Source organism: Mesoplodon densirostris, chromosome 7, assembly GCF_025265405.1.
Source record: "Mesoplodon densirostris isolate mMesDen1 chromosome 7, mMesDen1 primary haplotype, whole genome shotgun sequence".
In the NCBI taxonomy this organism is placed as follows: Eukaryota; Metazoa; Chordata; class Mammalia; order Artiodactyla; family Ziphiidae; genus Mesoplodon; species Mesoplodon densirostris.
In genome coordinates this window covers 3,851,809-3,875,092 of record NC_082667.1, presented here as the reverse complement: position 1 = coordinate 3,875,092, position 23,284 = coordinate 3,851,809, and the positions used below count along the sequence as shown (strand labels likewise).

The 23,284-nt window shown below is 54.9% G+C and overlaps 1 protein-coding gene across 2 annotated transcripts in view; it reads left to right on the top strand.

The window, feature by feature from the left end:
• Nucleotides 1-8,581, top strand: part of CTTN (cortactin) — a 33,119-nt gene extending 24,538 nt beyond the window's left edge. For both annotated transcript variants that reach the window (XM_060105662.1, XM_060105661.1), the window contains 5 exons: nt 813-967; nt 3,835-3,924; nt 5,770-5,911; nt 6,722-6,793; nt 7,294-8,581. In XM_060105662.1, coding sequence (XP_059961645.1) covers nt 813-967; nt 3,835-3,924; nt 5,770-5,911; nt 6,722-6,793; nt 7,294-7,430 — 596 coding nt within the window. In that variant the 3' untranslated portion in view covers nt 7,431-8,581. The remainder of the gene's footprint in view (nt 1-812; nt 968-3,834; nt 3,925-5,769; nt 5,912-6,721; nt 6,794-7,293) is intronic.
• Nucleotides 8,582-23,284: the final 14,703 nt, after the last annotated feature.

Here is a 23,284-nt window from a genome sequence, read left to right as displayed (position 1 = left end):
CTCTCTTGCGCAGCAAGACTTTGTGACATCGCGTCAGGGTCACTGGAGAGTATTAATCACCGAGTCACGCTGATGTTCCACACACTGGCACCTTTCACTATACAGCGCCTCCCAGGTCACGTTCGGTAATAGTATCAACCTCGTCGCGGAGTCTCTGAGTAAAACCGGGAAATTGTCATACTCGTGGCAGTGGACACGGATTTTCCAAAATTCTGATTTTGCTTGAAAGCTTGAGTTTTCCCACTGACAACAAATACTGTAGTTGTTTTTTAACAGGATAGGCTTAGCTCGTTCCTTTCGGAGAAAGGGTCTGGCACGTACCCAAATGGCGTAACCGTAGTTTGTCCATTGTCATTTCAGGGAAAATGATGTTCCAGGAAAAATCAGTTCGGCCTGCATCTCAGATAGTAGCACATGTTTTCCCTGGAGGCCCCACGGCACATCCACAGGGGCAGTCGCAGTGGGCTCTGCCCTCCCATTTTGTCACACGAAATGTTAAAAGGGTTGAGATCTACTCACAATCAGTACTTTTTACTGTTTTATCAAGGGCATCCTTAGGGGGATTTTTTTTCCTTGTGCGTGTCTGGTGGTAAAGAATACAGTGGTGTTCAGAACGTAAGAGCGTTCCAGACGCAGGGCTGTGCCGTCTTCCCGCTGTGGGTGCAGCACACGCGACGGTGAAGGCCGTTCCTGGTGGGGGCTGAGCCGGCAGCCGAGGGGGCGCATCGCCTCCCGAGGGACAGGCCGCCCTGGTGCAGGCCCGGTCCGGGGGAGATGGTGGTGCCCTGAGTAAATCTCTCCTTCCTCTGTAGTGAGCAGCAAAACCAGTAACATCAGAGCTAACTTTGAAAACCTGGCGAGGGAGAAGGAGCACGAGGACAGGCGGAAGGCGGAGGCAGAGGCGGAGCGGGCGCAGAGGATGGCGAAGCAGCAGCGGGAACAGGAGGCGGCGCGCAGGCAGCCGGACGTGAGTGCGGGTGGCGCCCGGGCCCCCCTTGCGTGCTCAGGGCCGCGTGTCTGGCTCGTTCCTGCGTCTGCTGCAGGAAGTTATCAGTAGAAAGCATTTTGAACTCGCGCCGGAGGCTGTGCTCAGGAACTTAGCTTTCAGCCACACAGACGATCCAGTCTCTCGCCACCAGACATGAGCAGTCGACCCGCCCCGGCTCCAGCCGTGCTGCTCCAGCGCTGGGCGACTGCGGGCCTGTCCTCCCCCGTCAGGCTGGCGGCACCCATGCCCTTGGCCCAGCCCCCGTCCACACGTCTCCCCCGCAGTCTGTTCCCACCCGTCACCCTCGGGAACCCGCTGTCCCCTTGGGTGGCAGGTTGAGGACACAGAAGGAATCCCTGTGAAGAAGGCTGTCTGCTGGCTCTTGTAGCTCTTGCTTCTGGAGCTCGGGTCTGCAGGTGTTTTTGTGATTCTTCACAAACTGTCTTTGCACTGGAGAAGGTGGAAGTGGGAGCTATGAGGGGTGAGCAGGAGGGTGCGGACTCCTTCCTAAAACTCTTGTAGATGGACTGATGTCTGATGGCCCGGGTCCCACTCCGTCACCTACCAACCGGGCGGCCTGATGCAAAGCAGCCACCGTCCCGCGGCCTACGTTCTTGCCCGTGAAACGGGTGTGGAATCGCCACGACTCGGGTGGCTAGGACGTCGAATCTGAAATAACGTGTGTGTTGTTTTATAGATTGTAAAGCTCTATTTAAACTTAAGGACATTTCCTCCTCAAATCAGTGGTTAGGGCTCTGAAGAGCCCATCAAGGGAGAGTGGGCGGTTGAGGTAGTTAACATGCAACGGTCAGGAAACGCTGGGCGCTGGAGCCGGGAATTAAATAAGCCCTGATAGGGCTTCCCTGGTGGCGCAGTGGTTGAGAGTCCGCCTGCCGATGCAGGGGACGCAGGTTCGTGCCCCGGTCCAGGAAGATCCCACATGCCGCGAAGCGGCTGGGCCCGTGAGCCATGGCCGCTGAGCCTGCGCGTCCGGAGCCTGTGCTTCGCAATGGGAGAGGCCACCACAGTGAGAGGCCCGTGTACCACAAAAAAAAAAAAAAAAAAAAAAAAAAAGCCCTGATAACACGTTTTTATCACATGTGGTGAAGTCGGGATGATAGCAAACATGTATAATTACCACATACCGTTCCTTAATTGCCAGAAACTTTAAAGCTTTCTCTCCTTTAAGTTTTTAGTTAGGCGCTTGTAAGTTTTTCTTTGTTGCAGACACACACACGTGCACACTAGGAGGCATTTTTCCCCGATAACTTGGTCTCGTTTTCACGTAACGCCTTCCTCGTTTTATGGCTCGGAGTTGGACCCCTGCAGTCTGAAAGCTGCAGAAGGGTTGGAGGGCTTGAGAAGAAGGAGGCTCTCGGTCGCTGTTGTCCAGCCCCTCTGCCTTTGAGGTTCTCTCGCCGTCCCTTCCGCTGTGTTGTCCCTCGCTGTGTCCAGCCCCTGCCAGCCTCTCCCCGCCTGCCTGTCCCCTGAGTGACTCCCATCGATGGGCACGGTACCGCTCGCGCCAGAGCCCTCTGGGTTGTGAGGCGCTCTCCTGGGGCAGGACGCGGCCCGCACGTGGCCGAGTGCTCCCTCTGGCAGGCCGGGCGGCCACGCTTGCTCGACCCACACATTCCCGGGAGCAAGGGTGCCCCCGAGAAGGAACGTCTCTGTTCCCCGCCAGATCGGGGTGTGGCGGGGTGGAGGGGGGCCGTCACGGGTCCTCGTGCCGCTGCGTGGTGGGCGGCAGGCCCGGGTCTCCAGAAGCCCATGCTCAGCCCGGCCTAGGCCCGGCCCCTTCGGGGAATCATGCGGCCTCGGGGATTTAACTCGTGGGCGAGCTGCCAGCGCCGTGAGGACTCGTGACCGTCCTGCTGGTGCGGGTCAGGCAAAGCCACACTGGGGTCCAGAGCTGCGTGGTCTCCGGAGGGGTTGGTTTCCACAGGGCAGCGCCGCCGATGCGCGTTAGGCTGATGGCTGTCGTGTCCCTGGGGGAGCGACTTCCCTCCCCAGGCTGTCAGGTTCCTGATCGGTGGCGTGGAGAAAGTCCACCTCACAGGCGTCAGCACTGGTTTCCCGGGGCCGCGTGCCATGGCTTAGGACGGCGCACGGTTACCGCCTCAGAGGCTGGAGGCCGGAAGGCCTGGGAGGGGTGACGGGGCTGCTTCCTTCTGGAGGCCGCAGAGGGTAATCGCATCCTTGCCTTTTTCAGCTTCTAGAGCCCGCCCCCCGCCCCTCACCCCTGCCCCCCCCTTGGCTTGTGGCCCCTTCCAAGCTCTGCTTTCACTGTCTGTGTCCCGCTTGTAAGGACCTGTGATGACACCGGGCCCACCCGGGTAATCCAGGGTCACCTCCTGTCTCGGGTCCTTACCTTGGTCACGGCTGCAGCCTCTTGCCCTGTAAGGACATACATTCACAGGACCTTGGGGGTTGGGACGTCAGCATCTGTCCACCGCTGTCCATCCTCTGGCCTCCCCAAGATTCACGTCCGTGCTATGTGCAAAATCCCTTCACTCCGTTAGAAGGTCCCCGGCAGTCTCAATCCGTTACAGCATCAGCTCGGAGCCCAGGTGGCGGCGTCCGGATCAGGTGTGCGGGGGGCACTGCCGCCTCCGGCTGGTTCCGTCAGCCCTGGGGGCAGGACTGTGTGGGCCACCGGGGCCGTGTCTTGAGAAGACTTGACCGCGTGACCTTGGCTGCAGAGCAGACGCGCCCTGGACATCTCTGGCGCCCCACCTCTGCTCCGTGTTGCCTCTCCTTCCTGCGGCAGCGAGCGTGCTTCACGCTCGGGCGCGACCGCGGGGAGGCCTGGTGACGCACTGACTGCCGCTCTCTCTGCATTCCAGGAGCAAGCCCGGGCCCAGAAGCCCACGCCCCCCGCGTCGCCCACGCCCCAGCTGGCCCAGGAGAGGCCGCCTTCGAGCCCCGTCTACGAGGTTGGTGCTTTTATCCACTTTGCCCGTGAGTCCCTGACGCCCCGGAGACACCCTTCCCAGCTCAGCGCCCCGTGGGCGGGGTCCCTCCCTGCGCTGCCCGGTGCCCGGAGGGCAGCCCTCCTGAGCGCGGGGCCTCTCGCCGCCTCGGCTTCCCCGCCGGCCTTCTCACCCGCCCGCGGGCCCCACTGCACTCTCCTGAGTCAGCCTCCAAGGGTCAGCCGGTGCGGGTCTTTCCCTCACCCACTCCCTGCTGCCCTCGACTGGGACCACACTCCCTTCCAGGACCCTCGTCCCCGCCCGGCCGCCGCCCCTCGGCTCCCCTCCCCTGGCCTCTCCGGAGACTCTGTCCTCGGCCCTTCCTCCTCAGTCTTCAGCCCCCGGGACCTGCTCCTTTGACCCCTGGGTCACTGAGCCACCTGCCCCCCTCCCCATGGCCGGGTCTCCACAGGCTCTGCGGGCCCCCCTCCCAGAGCAGCTCGGCCCCTGCCGTCCTCAGCCGGCCCAGCCCGAGTCCCCTGTGTCCCGCTGTCCCTTTCACTCACTTGTCTTCCCTCACCTGGACGTCACCACTTAGAGCTCACTGAGTCACAAGGGACTGAAACTGGCTCAGCTCGGCTGAGGCCTAAAGGGGCTGAGGGTGCGGGAGCACCGTGGGTGGGCCTGGGCCTCGGGGTGCTCCGTAGGCTCACCCCTCTGCCTGGCGGGTGTGACAGGTATGGCGGGTGCGGTCCTAGAGTCTGTAATCCCGTGGACAGGGGCCCCTGTGCACCCGCCCATCGGGGCCCGCTGCTGGGCCCGTCGCTAGCAGTTGGTCCTTTGAGGAGGCTAGAATGACACGTTGTCCTGGGGGGGCAGGGAGCCCTGCCCAACCACGTGACGGGAGGGGTGGGCGTGGGCGGAGGGGCTGCTGCGGGAAGATAGGAGGTTAGGGCGTTGCTGGTGGCCGTGTGCAGTGTCCCTGCAGTGACCTGCTCGGGGTGACCCCCTGACCGCTGAGTGGCTCCGCGCGACCCCGCAACACCGTGTGGCCCCTCACCCTCCGATCTGTTCCCCTCGCCTCCACGGGCAATTGCCAGTAGGAGTCCGTCACTCCCTTGTTGAGCCCTGGAGTGGCGCCCGGTGCCCGGCCCAGGTGGAGCCCCGCCCTGTGGCCTCTGGATTAGCGCTCCCGGCCTGCCGCACCCCTCTGTCACCCTCTGTGGGAAGCCGAGGCCTGACCACCAGCTCTCCCTGGGGCTCTCCGTGTGCGCCTGCCTTTCCTGACCCACGAGGGTGCCCTTAGGTGGACCCTGGTCGGAAACGCTGGTTGAAGCCGCTGTTGGTGGTGGACGTTGGGACCTGGGATCGCGGCTCAGGTGGCTGTCAGCAGCACGCTCTTGATGCCCTCTTGCGTGGGACTGGTTGGTCACCCCCTTGACTCACCTCCACGGAGGGTTCGGTGAGGATGGACCCGCCACCCGCGGGCCCACCTGCCCTTAGCTCGTGGGGTGGGGCGATGCCGCGGAGCTGCCGGCAGAGGCCCGGGAGGGCTGGGACCCAAAGAGGAAACGGGCCAGACCTGCCCCAGGAAAGCGGGGCTCTCGCAGCCGTCAGGTCTTTGGCGACGGCAGGACTCAGGGTGTTGGGGGTGTGAGGACAGGCTTGTGAGGAGGAACCTGGCCCTCAGCACTGCGGGACCCTTGAGGACCCAGGCGTCCGCGGGGTGTGAGCAGGTGATGCCTCCCCACCCCTGTGTCTGTCTCGTCTCAGCCGGGGCTGAGAGTGGTCCGCGTGTCTCTCTTGGCCGTGTGGCCATGGTCGTGACCCGGCACGGGCCACAGGAACCGTCTCCTTGACTCTCCCCAGGCCGCGGCTCCGATCCAGGCCGAGCCGAGCTACACCAGTGAGCCTGAGCCGGTGTATAGCACGGAGACCACCGAGTACCAGGAGGCCTATGCCCCGGAGGCCGTCTACGAAAGCACGGAGGCCCCGGGCCACTACCAAGCAGGTACATGGGTCTCCTGCATCCACCCCCCTCTGCTTCTGTTCCCCTGCTGGCCGACCTGCCCCACCTCTGCCGTGCTTGCGGGGCTCCTGTCCTCCTGCTGCGGGCCCCGGACCCCAGGGGGCTTGGCCTGGCCTCCCGGGGGGTTCCAGGAGATCCCTGCTTGTGCTGAGGGCGCTGAGAGGGGTGGGCGTGGAGGAAGGGGCTTCTGCTGCTGTTGTATCAGAGTAGAAGCTCGTGAGGTCTTCCAGGAAGCCAGAGTATGTTGAGGTCTCTGAAGAGGGAGATTTCTGCACACTCTGAAAATCTTACAGATGGACGAACACTCAAATTGGTCTTTGATTTCTAGAGATGAGGTTTCCTTTAATGTGTTTGGACAGATGTAACACAAGCCCGTTCTCCCACTTGGAGTGACATGAAAATCAGTATCAGAATCCGCACCAGGGCAGGGCTCTCACCTTCCCTGAGCACAGCGTGAGGTGTGATCGGCCGTCTCCTGCTTGCCGTTCATTTGTTCATGATATGACCTTTCCTAAAAATAGTGCTCAGTCTTTAAAATGTAAAAAATGATACCCTGAAAACGGTCAGTGCCTCTATCGAGATCATCACACGCGATTCGCTCCTTGGAGCCGGGTCCTCCCCTTGGGAGAAGGTGCCCGACGGCCCACGGCGCATCCGCCCGATTCTCTGCTCGGCACCCCTGCAGCGTCCTCTCCTGACTGGCTCCTCCACCCGGACCTGAGGAAGGGGCGTCTGACGGGAGTGAGCGTGGAGCTCTGCTTCCCTCTCAGGCCCTGTTCTGGTTTATTCTAGAGGAGGGTGCCTACGGGGACTATGAGAACGACCTTGGGATCACAGCCGTCGCCCTCTACGACTACCAGGCTGGTGAGACACCGCCCCGAGGGCCCCAAGTGGTGGGGGCGGGGCTTCCGGTGGTTCGTCTCTTCAAAGTCTGGCTCTCAGAGCGTTATTTACAATTTTTAAAAAGAATTTATATTGGAACAATTTCAAGGTTATAGAAAAGTTGCAGATACAGTGCAAAGAATTCCTGTATCTACCTCAACCACACTTCATCTGCTCTGGGTTAGGGTTTTGTTCGAAGGGCTCTCTGCCCTGTCTCTGTGTCCGCCCCTGTGCGTGCAAAGCCACCTTCACAGAGTAGGGGAGACAGCGAACACTCCACCCCCAAGGAGCCTCCACCCCCAGGACCCTGCACCCCCATGGAGCTTCCACCCCCAGAACCCTGCACCCCCAGAACCCTGCACCCCCATGGAGCCTTGGTGGGAGGCCACCAGCTCGAGGGGCTGCTGGAGGGTTTTCCTCCGGTGGCTGAGCAGGGAACGCTGAGTGTGACTGCTGCCCTCTCTCTGTGCCCTCCTCCCTAGCTGGCGATGATGAGATCTCCTTCGATCCCGACGACATCATCACCAACATCGAGATGATTGACGATGGCTGGTGGCGCGGGCTGTGCAAGGGCAGGTACGGGCTCTTCCCCGCCAACTACGTGGAGCTGCGTCAGTAGGTAGCTGGCCACGCCCTCACTGTAGCTGGCCACGCCCTCGCCGTCTGTGGCCACGCCTGCCTTCTGGTGTTTTCTTCAGGGTGCCGAGGGGAGTATGCATACTGCTTTTATATTTAATACTTTTGCTGATGCTTTTGAAAGTGTTTACGCCACAGAACTTGCTAATATATTGTAATCATGCTCCTTGGAGGACTCGGTGATTGTTTTTATGCATTTAAGTTTTTTTTTGTTTGTTTGTTTTTTGTTTTTTTTGCCAAATCAACTGTTGCCTGGAGCCACTTCGGGGACCTTTGGTCCTGTGTGCGTGTTGTCCCTGCCCACCTCTCGCCCTCCGCTCCAACGAGGTGGGGGCAGGAGTCCCTGCCCAGGGTTTTGGAGGAAGAGGGAGGGCCTGATAGGAAGTTAGAATTGCGGGCAATCGCTAAGTACGGGAGCTGCCCGCTCAGTCGGAGAAGCCTCTCGCGCTGTGAAATCCCAGTCTTTGCTGGGTTTCAGCAAAGACCCCCCCTTTCTCCGTGGCTCCCTCCTCGTCCTTGTTCTCTTGCCTCCCCCGATGCCCGGCCTCCAGGAGGACTGCTGGGCCCCTGCCCCCGCCTCCCCGCAGTGTCACCAGTCCCTTAAAGACTGTCCCTCCTGCTGTCCCCAGCCCCGGGCAGCTGGCCTGTGTCCGCCCTGTGGGGAAACAGCTGCTGCTGGGGGAAGGCAGGTCCCTTCCCCGTGGTGAACCGCAGAAACGCTTCCCATCAAGGAGGCTGTGATGTTTTTGCCAAAATATCATGTTAAGTGACAGCAAAATCTGATGGATCGACTTGGCTGAGAATGTGAGGTGAACAGGAGGGAGTGCTGTGGCCCGAGACGCTGCCGTGGCCGCTGCGGGGAGCCCATCCCCCGGGAGAGACCGCGAGGCCCGCCAGCTCCCGCACGTGGTCGGGGCAGCGTCCTCTCGGTGACCACGTGGAATTGTCTCTGGTGTTGGGACGCCAGTGACCGTGAGGTACACGTTTTCTTTCCTGAAGTGCATTTGCTTTACCACGATTAGGTCGGGTTTTATATGCAATTCTTGTATCTGAATTTCTGTAGCACACCTCATAGGTATGATTTTTTTAAATTAAGTAATCAAAATAAACTTTTTTTGATCCACTTGCTGCTGATTCAGTCTGCATTTGGTCGCTTCATTCTACAGTGGGGGATGGCTTTGCTGTCACCACCCAGCGAGGTAAAGCCTTGTCTTTATCAGCTCTGGGCCAACTAGCTTCCCTTTTGAAGAGGCACGCTCCTTAAAAGGTATTTTTTAGGAGATGAAATGTTTCAACTCTCGAATTATCAATCATTTGTGCAAGGATTCCAAGCAAGACGGAAAATGCTGTGTTTAAAACTCATTTCTGAATTACAGTTTTCAAAATACATTGTGATGTGATTGCAGCGTAGCCAAAGGTATCGTGTTCCTCTGGGGCGCAGCAGTCCGCGTCCAGGAGCCAGTGGCACTGAGCGGAGGATGGGCAGGCTTGGGTGGCGGGGGGGGGAGGGGTCGCAGCTGCCAGGTCAGCTGAGAAGCCCCGGAGGTCGTGGGCGGCAGCAGAGGGTCAGGACTGACAGGTCCAGGCCGCCCTGCTCAGTGGTGGTCCGCTCCCAGTCGTGTAGGTTCCTGCTTTGGAGCCTCCGACGGTGAGGGGTGGGGCGTGCTGCGTGCTAACCCGGCTCCCCGGTTTCCAAGGCGGTAGGCAGGGCTCCCCTTGCAGGCGGCTTGTCTGGCGGAACGAGAGCTTCGAAGCTTCTGGAAGGTGTGCTCTCCCCAGCCCCCTCTTGAGGGCCTTGGCCTGGCGGGCTGCCTATATCCTTGGGCAGGTGTGGTGGTGACCTTTTGCTTTCAAGCTAAGACTGGAGGACTGTTACAGTGGCGCTCTCCGAATACTCAGGAATTTGGAAGTCGGCCCTGGCTGCCCCCCATCGTGTTCCTGACTCCCCGCGTCTGGTGGGAGCTGACCTGGGTTACCTGGGAGCTGGGAGCCTGAGTTCCTGGGCTCATTTCCTTCCCACCAGACCCCCCTGTGGAACCTTCTCGTGGTGCTGAGTTGCCCCATTGAGCCCCTTCAAGCCTGGAGGTAGCACCATTGCCCCCTGGACACTCGTGCTGCCCCTTGGCCAGCTCTGCTCGCGGGACCCAAACCTGAGAGGCCCCCTCCCCCCACGGCAATGGGTGGGGTCCGATGGGAGGCCCTAGTGCTGGGAGTCGGGCCGCCCTGCCTGCAGCTGCCTGCGGGGGACGCTGCTCCTGAAGCAACGGGACAGGGAGGCTTCCCCACGATGGGGTGAGGGCAGAACGGGACAAAGGCAGGGGCAGGAAGGCCCCAGCGTCTGCCCAGCCCGTCTCCGCCTGTGACCACCTCTTGGCCGTGTCTGCGTGACGTGTCTGTGTGTGTCCTGCTGACCGCAGAGCCTGGCGGGCAGGTGGGGCCTCTCGGGAAAGGATGCCCTGTTCTGATGCTCTGCGCCCTGGACGTGCCGTGTGGAGCGTGCACCTGCTTGACTTTACGCTCTGATTTCTTCATCTGAAAAAGGGATTAAAAATGGCGTCCTCTTTCCTCCCAGACAGGGGCTTCAGGACTCATTCTCCATACTTGAATTTGGAGTGTTTTGCCAGGATACACCTTAAGGATCTGATGGGTAGAGTGTATGCATCTTACCAGTAAGACATAACAATACGTTTTAGGAATTTGTTTTTCCTGAAACATTAGGAGACCCTAATCTTATTCTTTCAGACCCAGGTTTTAAATTCTGTTTTGTCTTTTTTTTTCTCCCAATATCCCTTTGGATATTTCTTCTGACCTGTCTGTTCTACCCTGGGAAGACAAACTCTGCATCTGTGATTGTGAAAATGACAAATGGAAGGGAACGTAAGCAAATAGAAATAGGTTGGCTGAGAAGCTTCTTTATTCCTACCCACAATCAGAGTTATAATATTGCTCTTTCAGTGATGCTCAAAACCACCTGGGACAGTTGAGTTGTCATTTGTGAGCTGTAGAGATTTCCCACTAACATCTGCCATCTCTAGATTAATGTCAATATTTTCTCTGTTGATCAAACCTCCTATTCGAAACGGAAACACCGGGCTTCCCTTGTGGCGCAGTGGTTTAGAATCCGCCTGCCAATGCAGGGGACACGGGTTTGAGCCATGGTCTGGGAAGATCCCACATGCCGCAGAGCAGCTAAGCCCGTGCGCCATAAGTCCTGAGCCTGCATGCCACAACTACTGAAGCCTGCAGGCCTAGAGCCCGTGCTCCAAGAGAAGCCACCGCAATGAGAAGCCCACGCGCTCACTGCGACTAAAGAAAGCCCGTGTGCAGCAACAAAGACCCAACGCAGTGAAAAATAAATAAATAAAATAAATAACTTAAAAAAAAAAGAAATGGAAACACCACCTCCCGAGTGGGCTGTGTGAGGAGATGTGTGTGAATGTTTTCTGTAGGCCTGATAATAACCCTCGAGTGGACAGAATAGTGATCTCCCAAAGATGTCCAGGTGCCAGTCCCGGGAGCCTGTGACTGTGTCACCCTACATGGCAAAGGACAAGTAAGGTCTCTAATCAGCTGGCCTTGGTTTGGGGTTATCCGATGGGTGCCATGTAATCCCAAGGGTCCTTTAGAGTGGAGGAGGGAGACAGAAGGGGTATCAGAGTGATGGCCTGTAAAAGGACTCGACCAACCGGTGCTGGCTTGGGAGGTGGAGGGAGGGGCCACGAGCCAAGGACTGGGGGCGCCTCTAGAAGCTGGAAAAGGCAAGGGAACAGGTTCATTCTGGGAACCTCCTGCAGCCCGGAGCCCCACCCTCACCTTGGTCTTAGCCCAGAGAGACCCCCGCTGGATGCTGACCTATGGAACTGTAGGGTAATAGACTTCTGTTGTTCTGGGCCAGTAGGTGTGGGGTCATTCGTGACAGCTGCCACGGGGAGCTAATCTCCCGTCCTTAGGCTGTTTTTGAAGAGCAGGGTCCCTATTTTCCCTCTCCTCCCCCATGAGGCCGATACCAGGTTGCCAGAAGGTGCTGGATCGATGATCTGCAGCTGATGTAGTGACTGAACGAGTGACCCAAGCTGCCGTGGTGTGAGTGTTGAGAAGTGGCTTCAAATCAAAGTCGTTTCCCTAGGCCAGTGTTCCTCGTAGGTGAGGCCCTGATCCCATAGCCATTCACAGCCAGTCCCCATTCCCCTGTTTCTCCTTTCTATAGTCTGGAATACGGGTGTGATGGCTGGCGTTCTGCCAGCTGTTTTGGACTATGAGGCACTTTGAAGGTCCCCTCTGAAGATGGCGGAGCAGAAACAGAGCTTGGGTTCGTGATGACGTCATGGAGCTGCCACACTAGTCTTGCCTGCTTCAGTCCTTTTTTTTTTTTTTCTTTTTAATGAGGCAGAGAAATAAACTAAAATAAAGCATGATGCCCACCATCCAGTTCTACAAGGATTAAATCATTAGTCACTGCAGCTGCTGATGGACAGTGCACCCCGAGAGGAATTCAGGACAAAGAACAGGACGAGGCTCTCTGTACTTGGGAAAGACAGGCCCCTTAGATAGATATCTCAGAAGAATTGTAATGAACCCAGATTCTTCCATCTTCCCATACACAGAAAACACACACACACACAAATCATTAACTGAGATGGATACCTGTTGCTCGTGACTACCAGTGACCTTTTGTTTTTTTATTTTTATTTAAAAAATGTTTTTTGGCTGCACCACGTGGCGTGAGGGATCTTAGTTCCCCGACCAGGGATCGAACCTGGGCCCCTGGCAGTGAAAGTTCTGGGTCCTAACCACTGGACCTCCAGGGAAGTCCCAACAGTGACCTTTTATTGAGAGGTATGCTTGGCTGTGCATGTTCCGTAGCTGGCCATATACAGACTGGCCCCTCCCCCTTCCCCTCAGAGCAGATCGTCAGAGCTATCTGAGAGGTGGTCTCCAGTTCAGGTTCAGTTCAGTAAGAACCTGAGTGAAACTCAACTCACAGCTCAGGTGTCCGTGTGTGTGTGTGTGTTGATAAAGCTTTTATTCTATTTAAACCATTGTTATTTTCAGTATCCGTTGTAAGTGCAAACACAATTCCCAGTTGATTCACTGGGTCAATGAGGAGGAAATTTCCCTGTAAATAGGTTTGCTGTAGCTTACACAAGAGAGCGTGTTTCTTCGTATTTTTGCCAAATATGAGTATTGTAAAAATTATAAATCTCTGACAATCTAGTAAGTGAAAACATATTTTTTTGTTGTTGCTTGTGTTTAATTTTACTTCCAGTGAATGGCTCCCTTTTTTCTTCCTTTTCTCCTTTGTTTGCTTCCTTTCTTAAAAATACACAAATGATTCTCTACAAGCTCATGGGAAATTCAAACAAGGACTTTGAATTCTGGAAATATTTGGGACTGGACATTATGAAAACCTTCTTGCCATAAAATACCAAGAGTGTTAGATAAATTTTAACAAGCATCTTGTTAATGCAGAGTCCAGCCTGTAAGAAGGTAAAGAACATCTTGAGGGGTGAAACAGAAGAGGGAGCAGGCACACAGAACAGAAAGCTAGCCCTGACATCCCAATTACCACGAGGTCATCGATGCGTCAGTATCTGCACCTAGGCCCTAGGGGGGTTGCCAGGCACATGTGGCAGGAGATGAGGCTTTAGGTCCAGCAAGGTGTGCTGCTGGAACAGAGGATGTGAGTAGAGCTTGGGTCCGTAAGGGGACATTGCCTCAAGGAGAGGGTGGCAGCGGCGTTTGTGAAAATCTTCCCACTGGCAAAGAGAGATACTGACATCACTTGTTTGTCTAGTCCTCATTTCTGGGTGGGGGAAGAGGTTGTGTGGTATTTGGTGGAGATTTTGCCTAAAGGAGATTAATGACTGTTGTAAGAAGCTGGAAAGGGCAAGCTTGGGCAGGATCCTGTAAGGGGCGTGGCTGGAATAGAGAAGGGGAGGAGGTTTAGCAAGACATTTCCTCAAACTGACCACTAGATGGTGCAAAGAGCTCCATACAGCTTGGTTGCCCTCTCTGAGCAAAGCAGTGATTTGTTTCCCACTATAGTTGTCCCGCAGTATCCCGGGGAAGGGGGAGGGTGCTTCCGGGACCCCCACGGACACCAAAATCTGTGGATGCCCCAGTCCCTTATGTAAAGTGGCATAGTATTTGCAAATAATCCATGCACATTCTCCCATATACTTTAAATCTCTGTAGATTACATATAATACCTAATATAATGTCAATACTATGAAGATAGTTGCTGGGTGCATGGAAAATTCAAGCTTTGCATTTTGGAACTTTCTGGAACTTTTCCCCCCACATACTTTCAATCTGTGGCTGGTTGAATCTGAGGATACAGAACCCATGAATATGGAAGGCTGACTGACTATATATTCTTGCCTTTTTGCATAAGAATTGGTGACGTAGAGATAAAAGACAGCCTCAGTAAATCCGTAGAAAGCAGACTAGTGATTGCTGGGGGCTGGGGGACGACGAGGAGTGGGGAGTGACTGCTAACGGGCATGGGGTTTCCTTTTGGGGTGATGAAGATTTTTTTAAATTTTTAATTTATTTATTTTTGGCTGCACTGGGTCTTCGTTGCTGCATGCAGGCTTTCTCTTGTTGTGGCGAGCAGGGGCTACTCTTTGTTGCGGTGTGAGGGCTTCTCATTGCAGTGGCATCTCTTGTTGCGGAGCACGGGCTCTAGGCGCACGGGCTTCAGCAGCTGTGGCTCGAAGGCTCTAGAGCGCAGGCTCAGTAGTTGTGGCGCATGGGCTTAGTTGCTCCGCTGCATGTGGGATCGTCCCAGACCAGGGCTCAAACCCATGTCCCCTGCATTGGCAGGCGGATTCTAAACCACTGTGCTACCAGGGAAGCCCGAAAAGCATTGTTTTTATAGCAAAAAAAAAAAGGGGGAACTATTCTATAAGATGGATCAACAAATGAATGGATAAATAAATTTTGATATGTGTATATAATAAAATACTACTCAACTGTGACCACAAATGATTTAGAGATGCATCTGTCATCTTAGATGAATCTCAAAAGTCATATTGGAACAGCTGCAGAGTTCATGAATGCCAATAATCAGGATACTATCACTGATGATGGCAGCAGACACAACTGCGTGGTGAATGAATAAATCTTTCTTTATAAGGACTACGGGTTTATCATGCATGAAGTAGAGACCAATTACATAAGGCTTTAAAATGTGCACAATAATACTACATATTGTTTATGGACACATACACAAGCAATAAACATATAAACATCCATAGAAATGATAAACGCCAAGCTCGGCAGTGGTTACCTCTGGGTGGGAGGAAAGGAGGTAGACTCTGGAGGGAGGGTGCAAGGGGCTTGGACACCAAACACCACAGCTACCTGTGGTGTTTGGTGTCTCCATTTGGGTGGGGACCTGGGTGCTCCTTTTTCCCCATCCTTTTGGCGTGTCCAATAATAATTTTAAAAAGAGCAAGACTAGTACCCAGCAGTGTGTAGAGTGAGATATATTTGGGTTTTTTTAATGATTCATACGCATATGCTTGCAGATGTATGCACCCGGCCAGGAAAGAATCACAAGGAATCTTTAATAGGCTTTGGGGTGGGGCGCCAAGTCTGGGGAGCCCAGTGGGGCAGGGAGACATGCCTTTTCCTGATTTGAGTTTTATACCACATGTATTTTTACCTCCTGGTTAAATAAATAGTTCAGCCTGTGTGTGGTTATTCCCTTTTGCATTGCCAAAGAATTTCCCATGCAGGACCTCATCTGCCCCCACGAAGGTCCTGGGGCCGCAGGGATTGTCAGCCCATATTTCAGATGGAAACACTGAGAAGCCCAGAGGTTGCTTGGTTCATTGGTGGTTGGTGCAGGTAGGAACCGGGCGGCTGGTTCCCAGATGAGGTCCCACCCTGGAGAGTAAACCATGGTTTGGGGGGTCACCCAGGGCAAAACCACTGGCCCCTCTGCTCAGGAGGATGGAGGCGGCCTCTGGGTGTTCGGTGTGGCCGGATGGGCTGCCCTCAGAGGTGTCCCCATGCAGGCTCTGCAAACTGCAGGGCCACGGCCCCTGGGAGGGTGGGGGGGGGGCATGCACTCAGTGCCACACAGCCAAATAGGACACTGTGGCACTTCAGCTGTACCCCGACGCTGCACAGCTGGAGGGTTACGGGTAAGTTTATTCTTCAGGGAAGAATATCTCACCGCTATTACCACGAAGAGCTGGGGACACTGCAACCCTGTAACAAGGCTTGGGGGAAGGGAAAGCAATATAGTGCAAGCGCATCGTGATTGGAGAAAGGTAAGGGGATGGGTGTTGAAGAGAGGGAAGGGGATATGTTCGCCTAGGTGCTAAAGGTCTGGCGGCAGGACTGCAGTAATTCTTTCTCCATATACACCCACTGTGGTTGTGAGGCCCTGAAACTCAAAACGACAAATCTATTAAGACAATGACCCTCAACAGTGTGCTCCTCCCAATGGAAAAGCGGGGGTCGCACGGCTGTCTGAGCCCCACGACACAGGAGTCTCCCTGGCCTGGCAGCTGAGAGTGGGCGTGGGGGCGGGGGAACATAGACCTCGCCGAGGAAAGGGAGCCAGGGTGGAGCTCTCGGTTTTCTCCGCAGCGGCTCTCCCTGCTTCCCCCAGGGCTGGCTCCTGGAGAGCACCTGTAGCTGCCAGGCCCCACTACGCCTAGGAAGGCCAAGAAGCCCATGTCTCCAGAGCCGAGGTTCCGGGTGGGCGGGGCCGCCTCGTCCATGGCCCGCCTCCTGGTCTCCGGATTGGTCAGAAGCTGCCCGGCCTACTTCAGGTGGGCTAATCATGGATTCACGCTTCTTTGCCGGTCATGATTGGTCCCCATGGGGCACGAGCCCCGCTCTCCTTTATTGGCCAGTCGTGATTGGTTCACGGGGGCACGTGCCCCGCGGTCCTGTTTTTGCCAGTCGTGATTGGTTCATGAGGGGCACGTGTCCCGCGGGCCCAGCGTTCTCTGCACTCTGCTCAAGCGCCCGCGCGAGGCAGGAGCGACGGGCCTGGAGGCCAGGCTGCGGGCTTGCTGGACCCACTGGCTCCGCTGGGTCCGCCGGGGCCTTGCGGCACTGGTGCAGGCCCTGGAGACGGCGGCTGAGGTGGCACAGGCGTCCCAGGCTGGAGGCAGTTCCGACATAGGCCATGCCCAGGGCGGGCGGGGTGGAGGAGGCCGACGAGATGGCGCGCGAAGCCCCTCGATGCCCGGCCGGTCCCTGTGACCCCTCTGCACTCCGTTTTCCGGCCCATTTCCACCCGGAGCCTGGCAGCGGCTCCCGGGGCTACCTGGGGCACAGGCCCCTCCAACCCCGGGCGCCTTTGTGGTCCGCGGAGCAGCTCTCCGCCAGCGGACGGCAGAACGGGCGCCTTCTTCCAGAAGCTGGGAATTGAGGTAAGTTAGCCACACCCCCGGTTCTGGGAGAGTCACTGCGCTCCCAGCCCCGGCCCTGGGGGATTCTGTTCCCCCCAGCCATCTCCCGAGTTCCCCCATGGTGCTGGTGCTTTCCACCTGCCTGGTGCGGCCCATCCTGTGTGACAGGCCAGTGGCGGGAGAGGCAGAGGGCAGGAGGCGATTGAGCCCGGGCATCGGCCCAGCGCCGTCTGCTTAGCCGCTGGTGAGGGATTTGGGAAGTGCCTCGCTCCCCACCTGGTGACCCACCGCCTCCCTGGGGAGAAGCTTCCACCCCCTCCACCTGGGAACGGCTCTGATTTCTGCCCCAGCAGGCGCTACTGGGGCAGGACCTGGGAGGCATATAGCTCTAGATAGAGGAGGTGCCTGGTTTCACGGGGTGGCGGGGCTGCAGGCGGTTAGGATGCGGGCTGCAGAAACATGGATGGGCCAGGGGGAGGATTCCCAGTAACTTTCTGGGCCAGGGGTCAAGAAGGGTCAGGGCTTCCCTAGTGGCGCAGTGGTTGAGAGTCCGCCTGCCGATGCAGGGGACATGGGTTCGTGCCCCAGTCTGGGAAGATCCCACATGCTGCGGAGCGGCTAGGCCCGTGAGCCATGGCCACTGAGTCTGCGCGTCTGGAGCCTGTGCTCCGCAACGGGAGATGCCACAACAGTGAGAGGCCCGCGTACCCCCGCAAAAAAAAAAAAAAAAAAAAAAAGAAGGGTCAGTACAGGGGCGGGCAGCGCTTGGGAGGAGTCCCTGGGGGCACTAGTGAAGTCTCTGTCTTTACCAGGTCTCTGAGGACCAGATGGAAGCTTCCGGAGCCGGAGTGGCTGCAGGATGGCTGCGGTGGGCCCGAGGCTTGCGCGGCAACTAGGGGCCTCTGGAAGAAGGCCTGTGCAGACATTGCCTTTGCCAGGGAAACAGCAGGGCGTGAGGTAGGCAGAGCTCCTGTCTTCGTGGGACTTATCTTCCAGAAGTGTGTGTGTGTGTTTGTGAGGGGCAGATAATCAATAAGCAAATTAATAAGCCAATCTGAGGTAGTCATGAGCGCCATGAAAAGAGAAAATGGAGAGATATGAGCGCGTGATCGGGGCGATTCTACTCGAAATCTGGTGGTCCCGGCCACGCAGAGAGGGGGAAGAACATTCCAGGTTCAGGCACACAGGAGGCCCAAAGGTGGGAATGCAGCTGGAGCAAAAGGTGAGCAAGGACGAAAGGCTTGGAGAGGCGGGCGGGCCCAGGTCACTGGGACGCTGGGGGCGCGCGGCTGGATGGCAGGCCTGGGAGCGGCGTGGCCGTTTCTGTTTCTGTGTTGCCGCTGTGAATCCACAGCGGCCTGTACTTTGTGTTATACCCAGTCTTCTCCTTTTATGGTCTCCTTCCCTGCCACCATAAAGAGCCCCCACACTCTCCACTTCGTTCTCCTGGTCGCTGCCAGAAAAACCTGGTCACTGGTGCCTGTGTGGGAGAGGGAGAGCTGGGCTTTCCTGGCGAGCCTGTGGGGTGCTAAAGGTTTCAGGCCATGTGGTTTTCTCCAGGGCCTTGATGTCTTCATCAGGGCCTTTGTGGTCACATTTATAAACTCTTGCTTGAAAAAGGAGCCTTTATTTTTAGCTTGCCCAGATGGCAGGCTCCAAGGCCAAGGCAGGAAGCCGCTGCTCCCTGCCTTTGGCTTTATGTGAAGCTTCAAAGCTGTGTGGGCCTGTTAGACTCATTTTCAAACCCATTCTGCAGCTCGGTGACTCCTTTTCAATTGGCCTTTGTCTCTGCCACTGAGCGGGGTAGTGAAGGGAGAGGAGGGGGCTGCTCCAGTTCTCACTGCAGAAGGAGGCTGCAGGGTGTGGGAGAAAACACACTGGCATTGGCGTCAGGCGCTGTGTCAGCCAGGAAGCTGCAGCTGCAGGCAACAGAGACGGGCTTGGACTGACTTAGGCCACAGAGGAGCGCGCTGGGAGGAATTGGGATAGCTCAGGGCCAGGGCAGGAGGAGTTTAATGGGAGGATGGGCCGGGGCCGCTCCCTCGGTAGGACTCACAGTCTCCAGCTGCTGTGTCCCACGGGAGGTGGCATCTGCTCTCTCTGAGCCTCTGTTTCCTTGTCGGTAAAGGAGATAATCAGCTTTTTTGTGTGTGTGTGTGGTACGCGGGCCTCTCACTGTTGTGGCCTCTCCCGCTGCGGAGCACAGGCTCTGGACGCGCAGGCTCAGCGGCCATGGCTCACGGGCCCAGCCGCTCCGCGGCGGCATGTGGGATCCTCCCGGACCGGGGCACGAACCCGTGTCTCCTGCATCGGCAGGCAGACTCGCAACCTCTGCGCCACCAGGGAAGCCCAGATAATCAGCTTTGAGTGGGAATTCTGATGGGAATAAAAGCAGATGCCACATGTCACGTGGCTCAAAGCCGGGGGTCATTTTACAAATATCATGTCTTTGCTCTGTGAAAGCCTGGGATCCTGAGGTCCAGCCTCCCTGATTCTAGCCAAGGGAAGTGAGGTATCGGGTTGCCTCTGAATTAAATCTCCCTTTTTCACAACCCTGAGGGGTTTCAGCTGGGAGGAGCCCCCAGCTTGCCCAGCCTCCTGGGCCCCTGGCTCTTCGTACATGCATTTGGAGGGGGGCAGAGTGTTGTGTCCTTGTCACCAGTGGTGGATCCTGACACAAGCAGCACCCCTCGGGGCTCTTCCCTGCAAGTGGGTGTAGCTGTGGAAGCTCTACAGCACGTCCTGGTCCTGCAATCGCTGTGGACCTTGGCAGGACTTTGTCTCCTTATCTGTAAAATGGGGCTGTTTGTTCCTGCCTCACAGCTCTGTTAGACACTCGAGGTGCAGTGCTCTGAATGGTGCCTGGCGCGGAGAGATTTACTGTTGTTTCCAGCCTGTACTCCCTCTCGGGACTGTGCACAGAAATAATGGATTTCTGCCTTGTGCTGTGGTCTCTTCTCTGGAGCTTTAAGGGCTGTGTTCCCTTCCTGCTCTCTGTGTTCTGGGGTTTGAAGAACACATCTAATTCCGTTTAAGTTCCTTGGCAAGGAAGACTCTGAGTGGGCAGTGGCAGGATGGCTTGAGGTGTTGGAGCATCAGAACAGGTGGGCCGGCCGCCAGATGCAGGCAAGTGATCAGATGTCTCTGACCTCAGTCCTGCTCACCTGGCTGTTTCCGGTGCCCCCATCTCACGCAGGGCCCAGGGCTGGCCTGCCCGTCTGTCTTGCCCAGCAGCCGTGGTCGGTGGCTCACCCCTTTGGCTCTTGGGCTGGTACATACCTCCAGCAGAGGCCACAGCAGCGTGTGCAGTAGCGCCCCCTGGGAAACTGGGTCGTGTCTCCCCAGCCACCCCGTTCAGGTTCTCCCATGGTGGCTACGTTTGTTGACTGAAATGGAAAAGCCTGGGTATCTGGTTGCCTTTGGCCCAGTGAACAGCAGCACCACTGATAGTCTTGGGAGGTGAAGAGGCACAGGCACCTGGCGGAAGAAGCCAGAGGTGTGCTGTGGACACAGCATGTGGCGTCTGCCCTGCCTCCGGAAGGGTCCGGCCCACTTGCCGAGGGGCCCCAGAAGATGGGCGGCACTGCCGCGCGGGCCTCACTGTTGCTGTGATTAATCTAGCCCCAGGCAGGGCGGCCGTTCTTCCTGCACCTCACACCCAGCTTGCACGGTGACGAAGGCTGTGCAGGGGCAGGGTAACATCTTAACTTGGAGCGAATGCAGACGACGGCCTTGAGAACTAGACGGATGTACTTCTCACATCGTCTTTCTTTTAAAAAACAAACAGACTGTGTGTTGCCACGCCTATAGCTTACGAAAAATGGAAGTAATTCTTTTGTGTTGAGTGGCCTCAATCACCAAAAACAAACATTTTGTTTATTTTTCACAAAACGTGGAAGATGATGGATCGGTACTGCTGACTTGCATAAGCATTACCAACAAGTACCACTGGGGGGCGACACAACACACGGGGAAGTAGGTCTGAAAGCCCAGGACTCTTGGTAAAAATGTCATTTTCTTTTCCCTGGAAGTTCTCAACCATGTTTTGTATTTCAACTAAATGAGAATACTGAAAGTGATATAGTAGAGAGCACTTTTAATGGAAAATTAATTGATAACACAATCTTATTTCAATTTTCTTTTTATTTTTTAACTTAAATGACTGTGTATATCCCACAGTCTTTTGATGAGGAAGGCTCCAGAATCATGTCTAGGTCTTCTCAACATTTCATTTCTCGAACTGTTTTTTACTTTTCGTTGTGCATTGATATGGGCTTCTCAGTTCAGAAACCAAGGCACTATAACTATTTTATCAGCTACATTAATACAGTGAAGGTATATTTACCCTTTCATTAAATATACAGCATTTGAGTACAATATGGTTTTATGCAGATCAGGTTCAAAACACCCAAGGCACACACTTTACTTTTTTTTCCTTTTTTTTTGTTTCTGTATTTATTTGAAGGCTCATATTAAAGTTTCAGAATTGCTATAAACAAAGAGTTCCAGAGTAGAAGCAATGGACAGTGACTGTTGTAATTTTAAACATAACACAGTAAAGACTGTGAAATGTAGAAACATGTTACAGGAACAATAAAGAAACAAAACCACTGATACAGCGTGGATTATAAATTGAAGTGATCAGATCTGCTGAAGTCTGAGAAACAAGCCTGGAAACTACCCGCTTCCCCACAAAGCACGGGCAGACCCGTATGCATGCAGCCGCTGTGGTCACCCAGCCACTGTGGAATTGTCACCTACTTGCGTGTGTACGTGGATATCTACAGATACAGAAGACATTCCAGTTCACTGGTTATTAAAATGCATCAAATAAAGTACAGATAAAAGAAAAAGTCTTCCAATGTCTGTTTTTTTCTTAACAAGACAGATACATTCATCAGGAAGAAGTGGTCTGGAAGAAACCACTGGACAGTGAAGATGGGGGTGGTGGCTAGGGTCTGGGAAGAACCATTGGATGGTGGAGCAGGGGGACTTCAGGGAGGGTAAACTACAAAAGGTACGAGGCTGAGACGTTTTCAGGAACATAGAAACAGAGTGGCTGCCGTTCAAGAGGAGAATGTGCCAGAACAGAAGGAACTGTTCAGGAACTAAAGACGGTGACTTTTCACTGCTGTGAGGCGGAAGAGGTTCAGTATTGAAGTTGAAAATATGCTTCCCTCCAGCAGAAGGGATAGCCCGTGTCTTCCGGGCTCAGTTCTTGGCCAGAAGACGCATTCTCTTGCCTCGTTCACCGAAACGTTGTGGCTCTGTGTCAGCCGGTGGGGCTGCCTGGCTGGTTGTGCAGACGCCACGGCAGGAAGACCGCCGCCGCCGCCGCCATGGGTGCGCGGGAGCCTGTGCCCTCGGGGGGAAGGCTTGCATCAGGCTCACCCTCCGGGCCCCTCTGCTTCCGTCCCAAACAGGAGCGCCAGCGTTCGCAGACGTCCGCCCGCCGTGACGCTTTCCCAGTTCTGAAAGAATACTCGTTTCCACCCATACACTGAGAAAGCTTTAAGGAAGTGGAACCGGGGCAGATTAGCTCACCGAAAGGAGAATCTTCACTCTTTGAGGAAAGCTACCATCTGGTCAGCTTCACAGAGGTCAAGTGGCTGGATTGTAAGCTTGGCAACTTTTTGTTTGATTCAGAAAGTTTTCACTGTTTGCAATCAGAACCACAACCTTAGTGCAATAGTATATTTATTATTTTTTTTAACAGTAATTTTGGTTGCCATACAAGAGATTTAAGGATTGGGAGAAAGTGCAAATTACAGGAGCTTGTTTTTCCTTTTTGTTTTTAATAAGGTCTAAAAAGAATAAAAGCACAAAAGTAACAGAAACATAGATAATGCGAACACATGTTACACAAACTATAGTGTGAAAAGTATTAATTTCTAAAAAAAACAAAAAAAAATTTGTTAATGGGAAAAAAATCAATATTTGTAGCCCACACGCAAAAAGTCATTGCCAGATCACCCTGGGTAATGCTTGCTTGTTCAGTAACTCAGAAAAAAAAAAAAAATCACCGTTTTATTAACTAAAGTACCACAAATAATTCACTTTGTGATATGTAAAGTTCAGCAAATCAACAGTCACATTGAGTCATTTTTATATTATATGAATTTACTTAAAATGTGCACAGACACCCTGGAGAAGGTATCTTGGCAGGTATACATAATTTACATCTTGAGCAATTTTGGTTTTGTATACACAATATTACAGAAACTAGGCATGTAAATGCAATTTGTTTAAATTACAGTATATAACAAAAGTGGATCTTTTTAAAACCTGGAATAGTATTAACATGATCTTTATATGAGCAGTTTAACATGTTTCACCATTAAAGAGGGGCATAGGGTAGGGCCTGGTCCTGACATGTCCCAAGGGGGAGAACAGTGGGCGGTGGTTTAAATGAGGAACTATTGCTTTCTGTTGCAAACCTGGCGAATAGAGCTAGAGACTG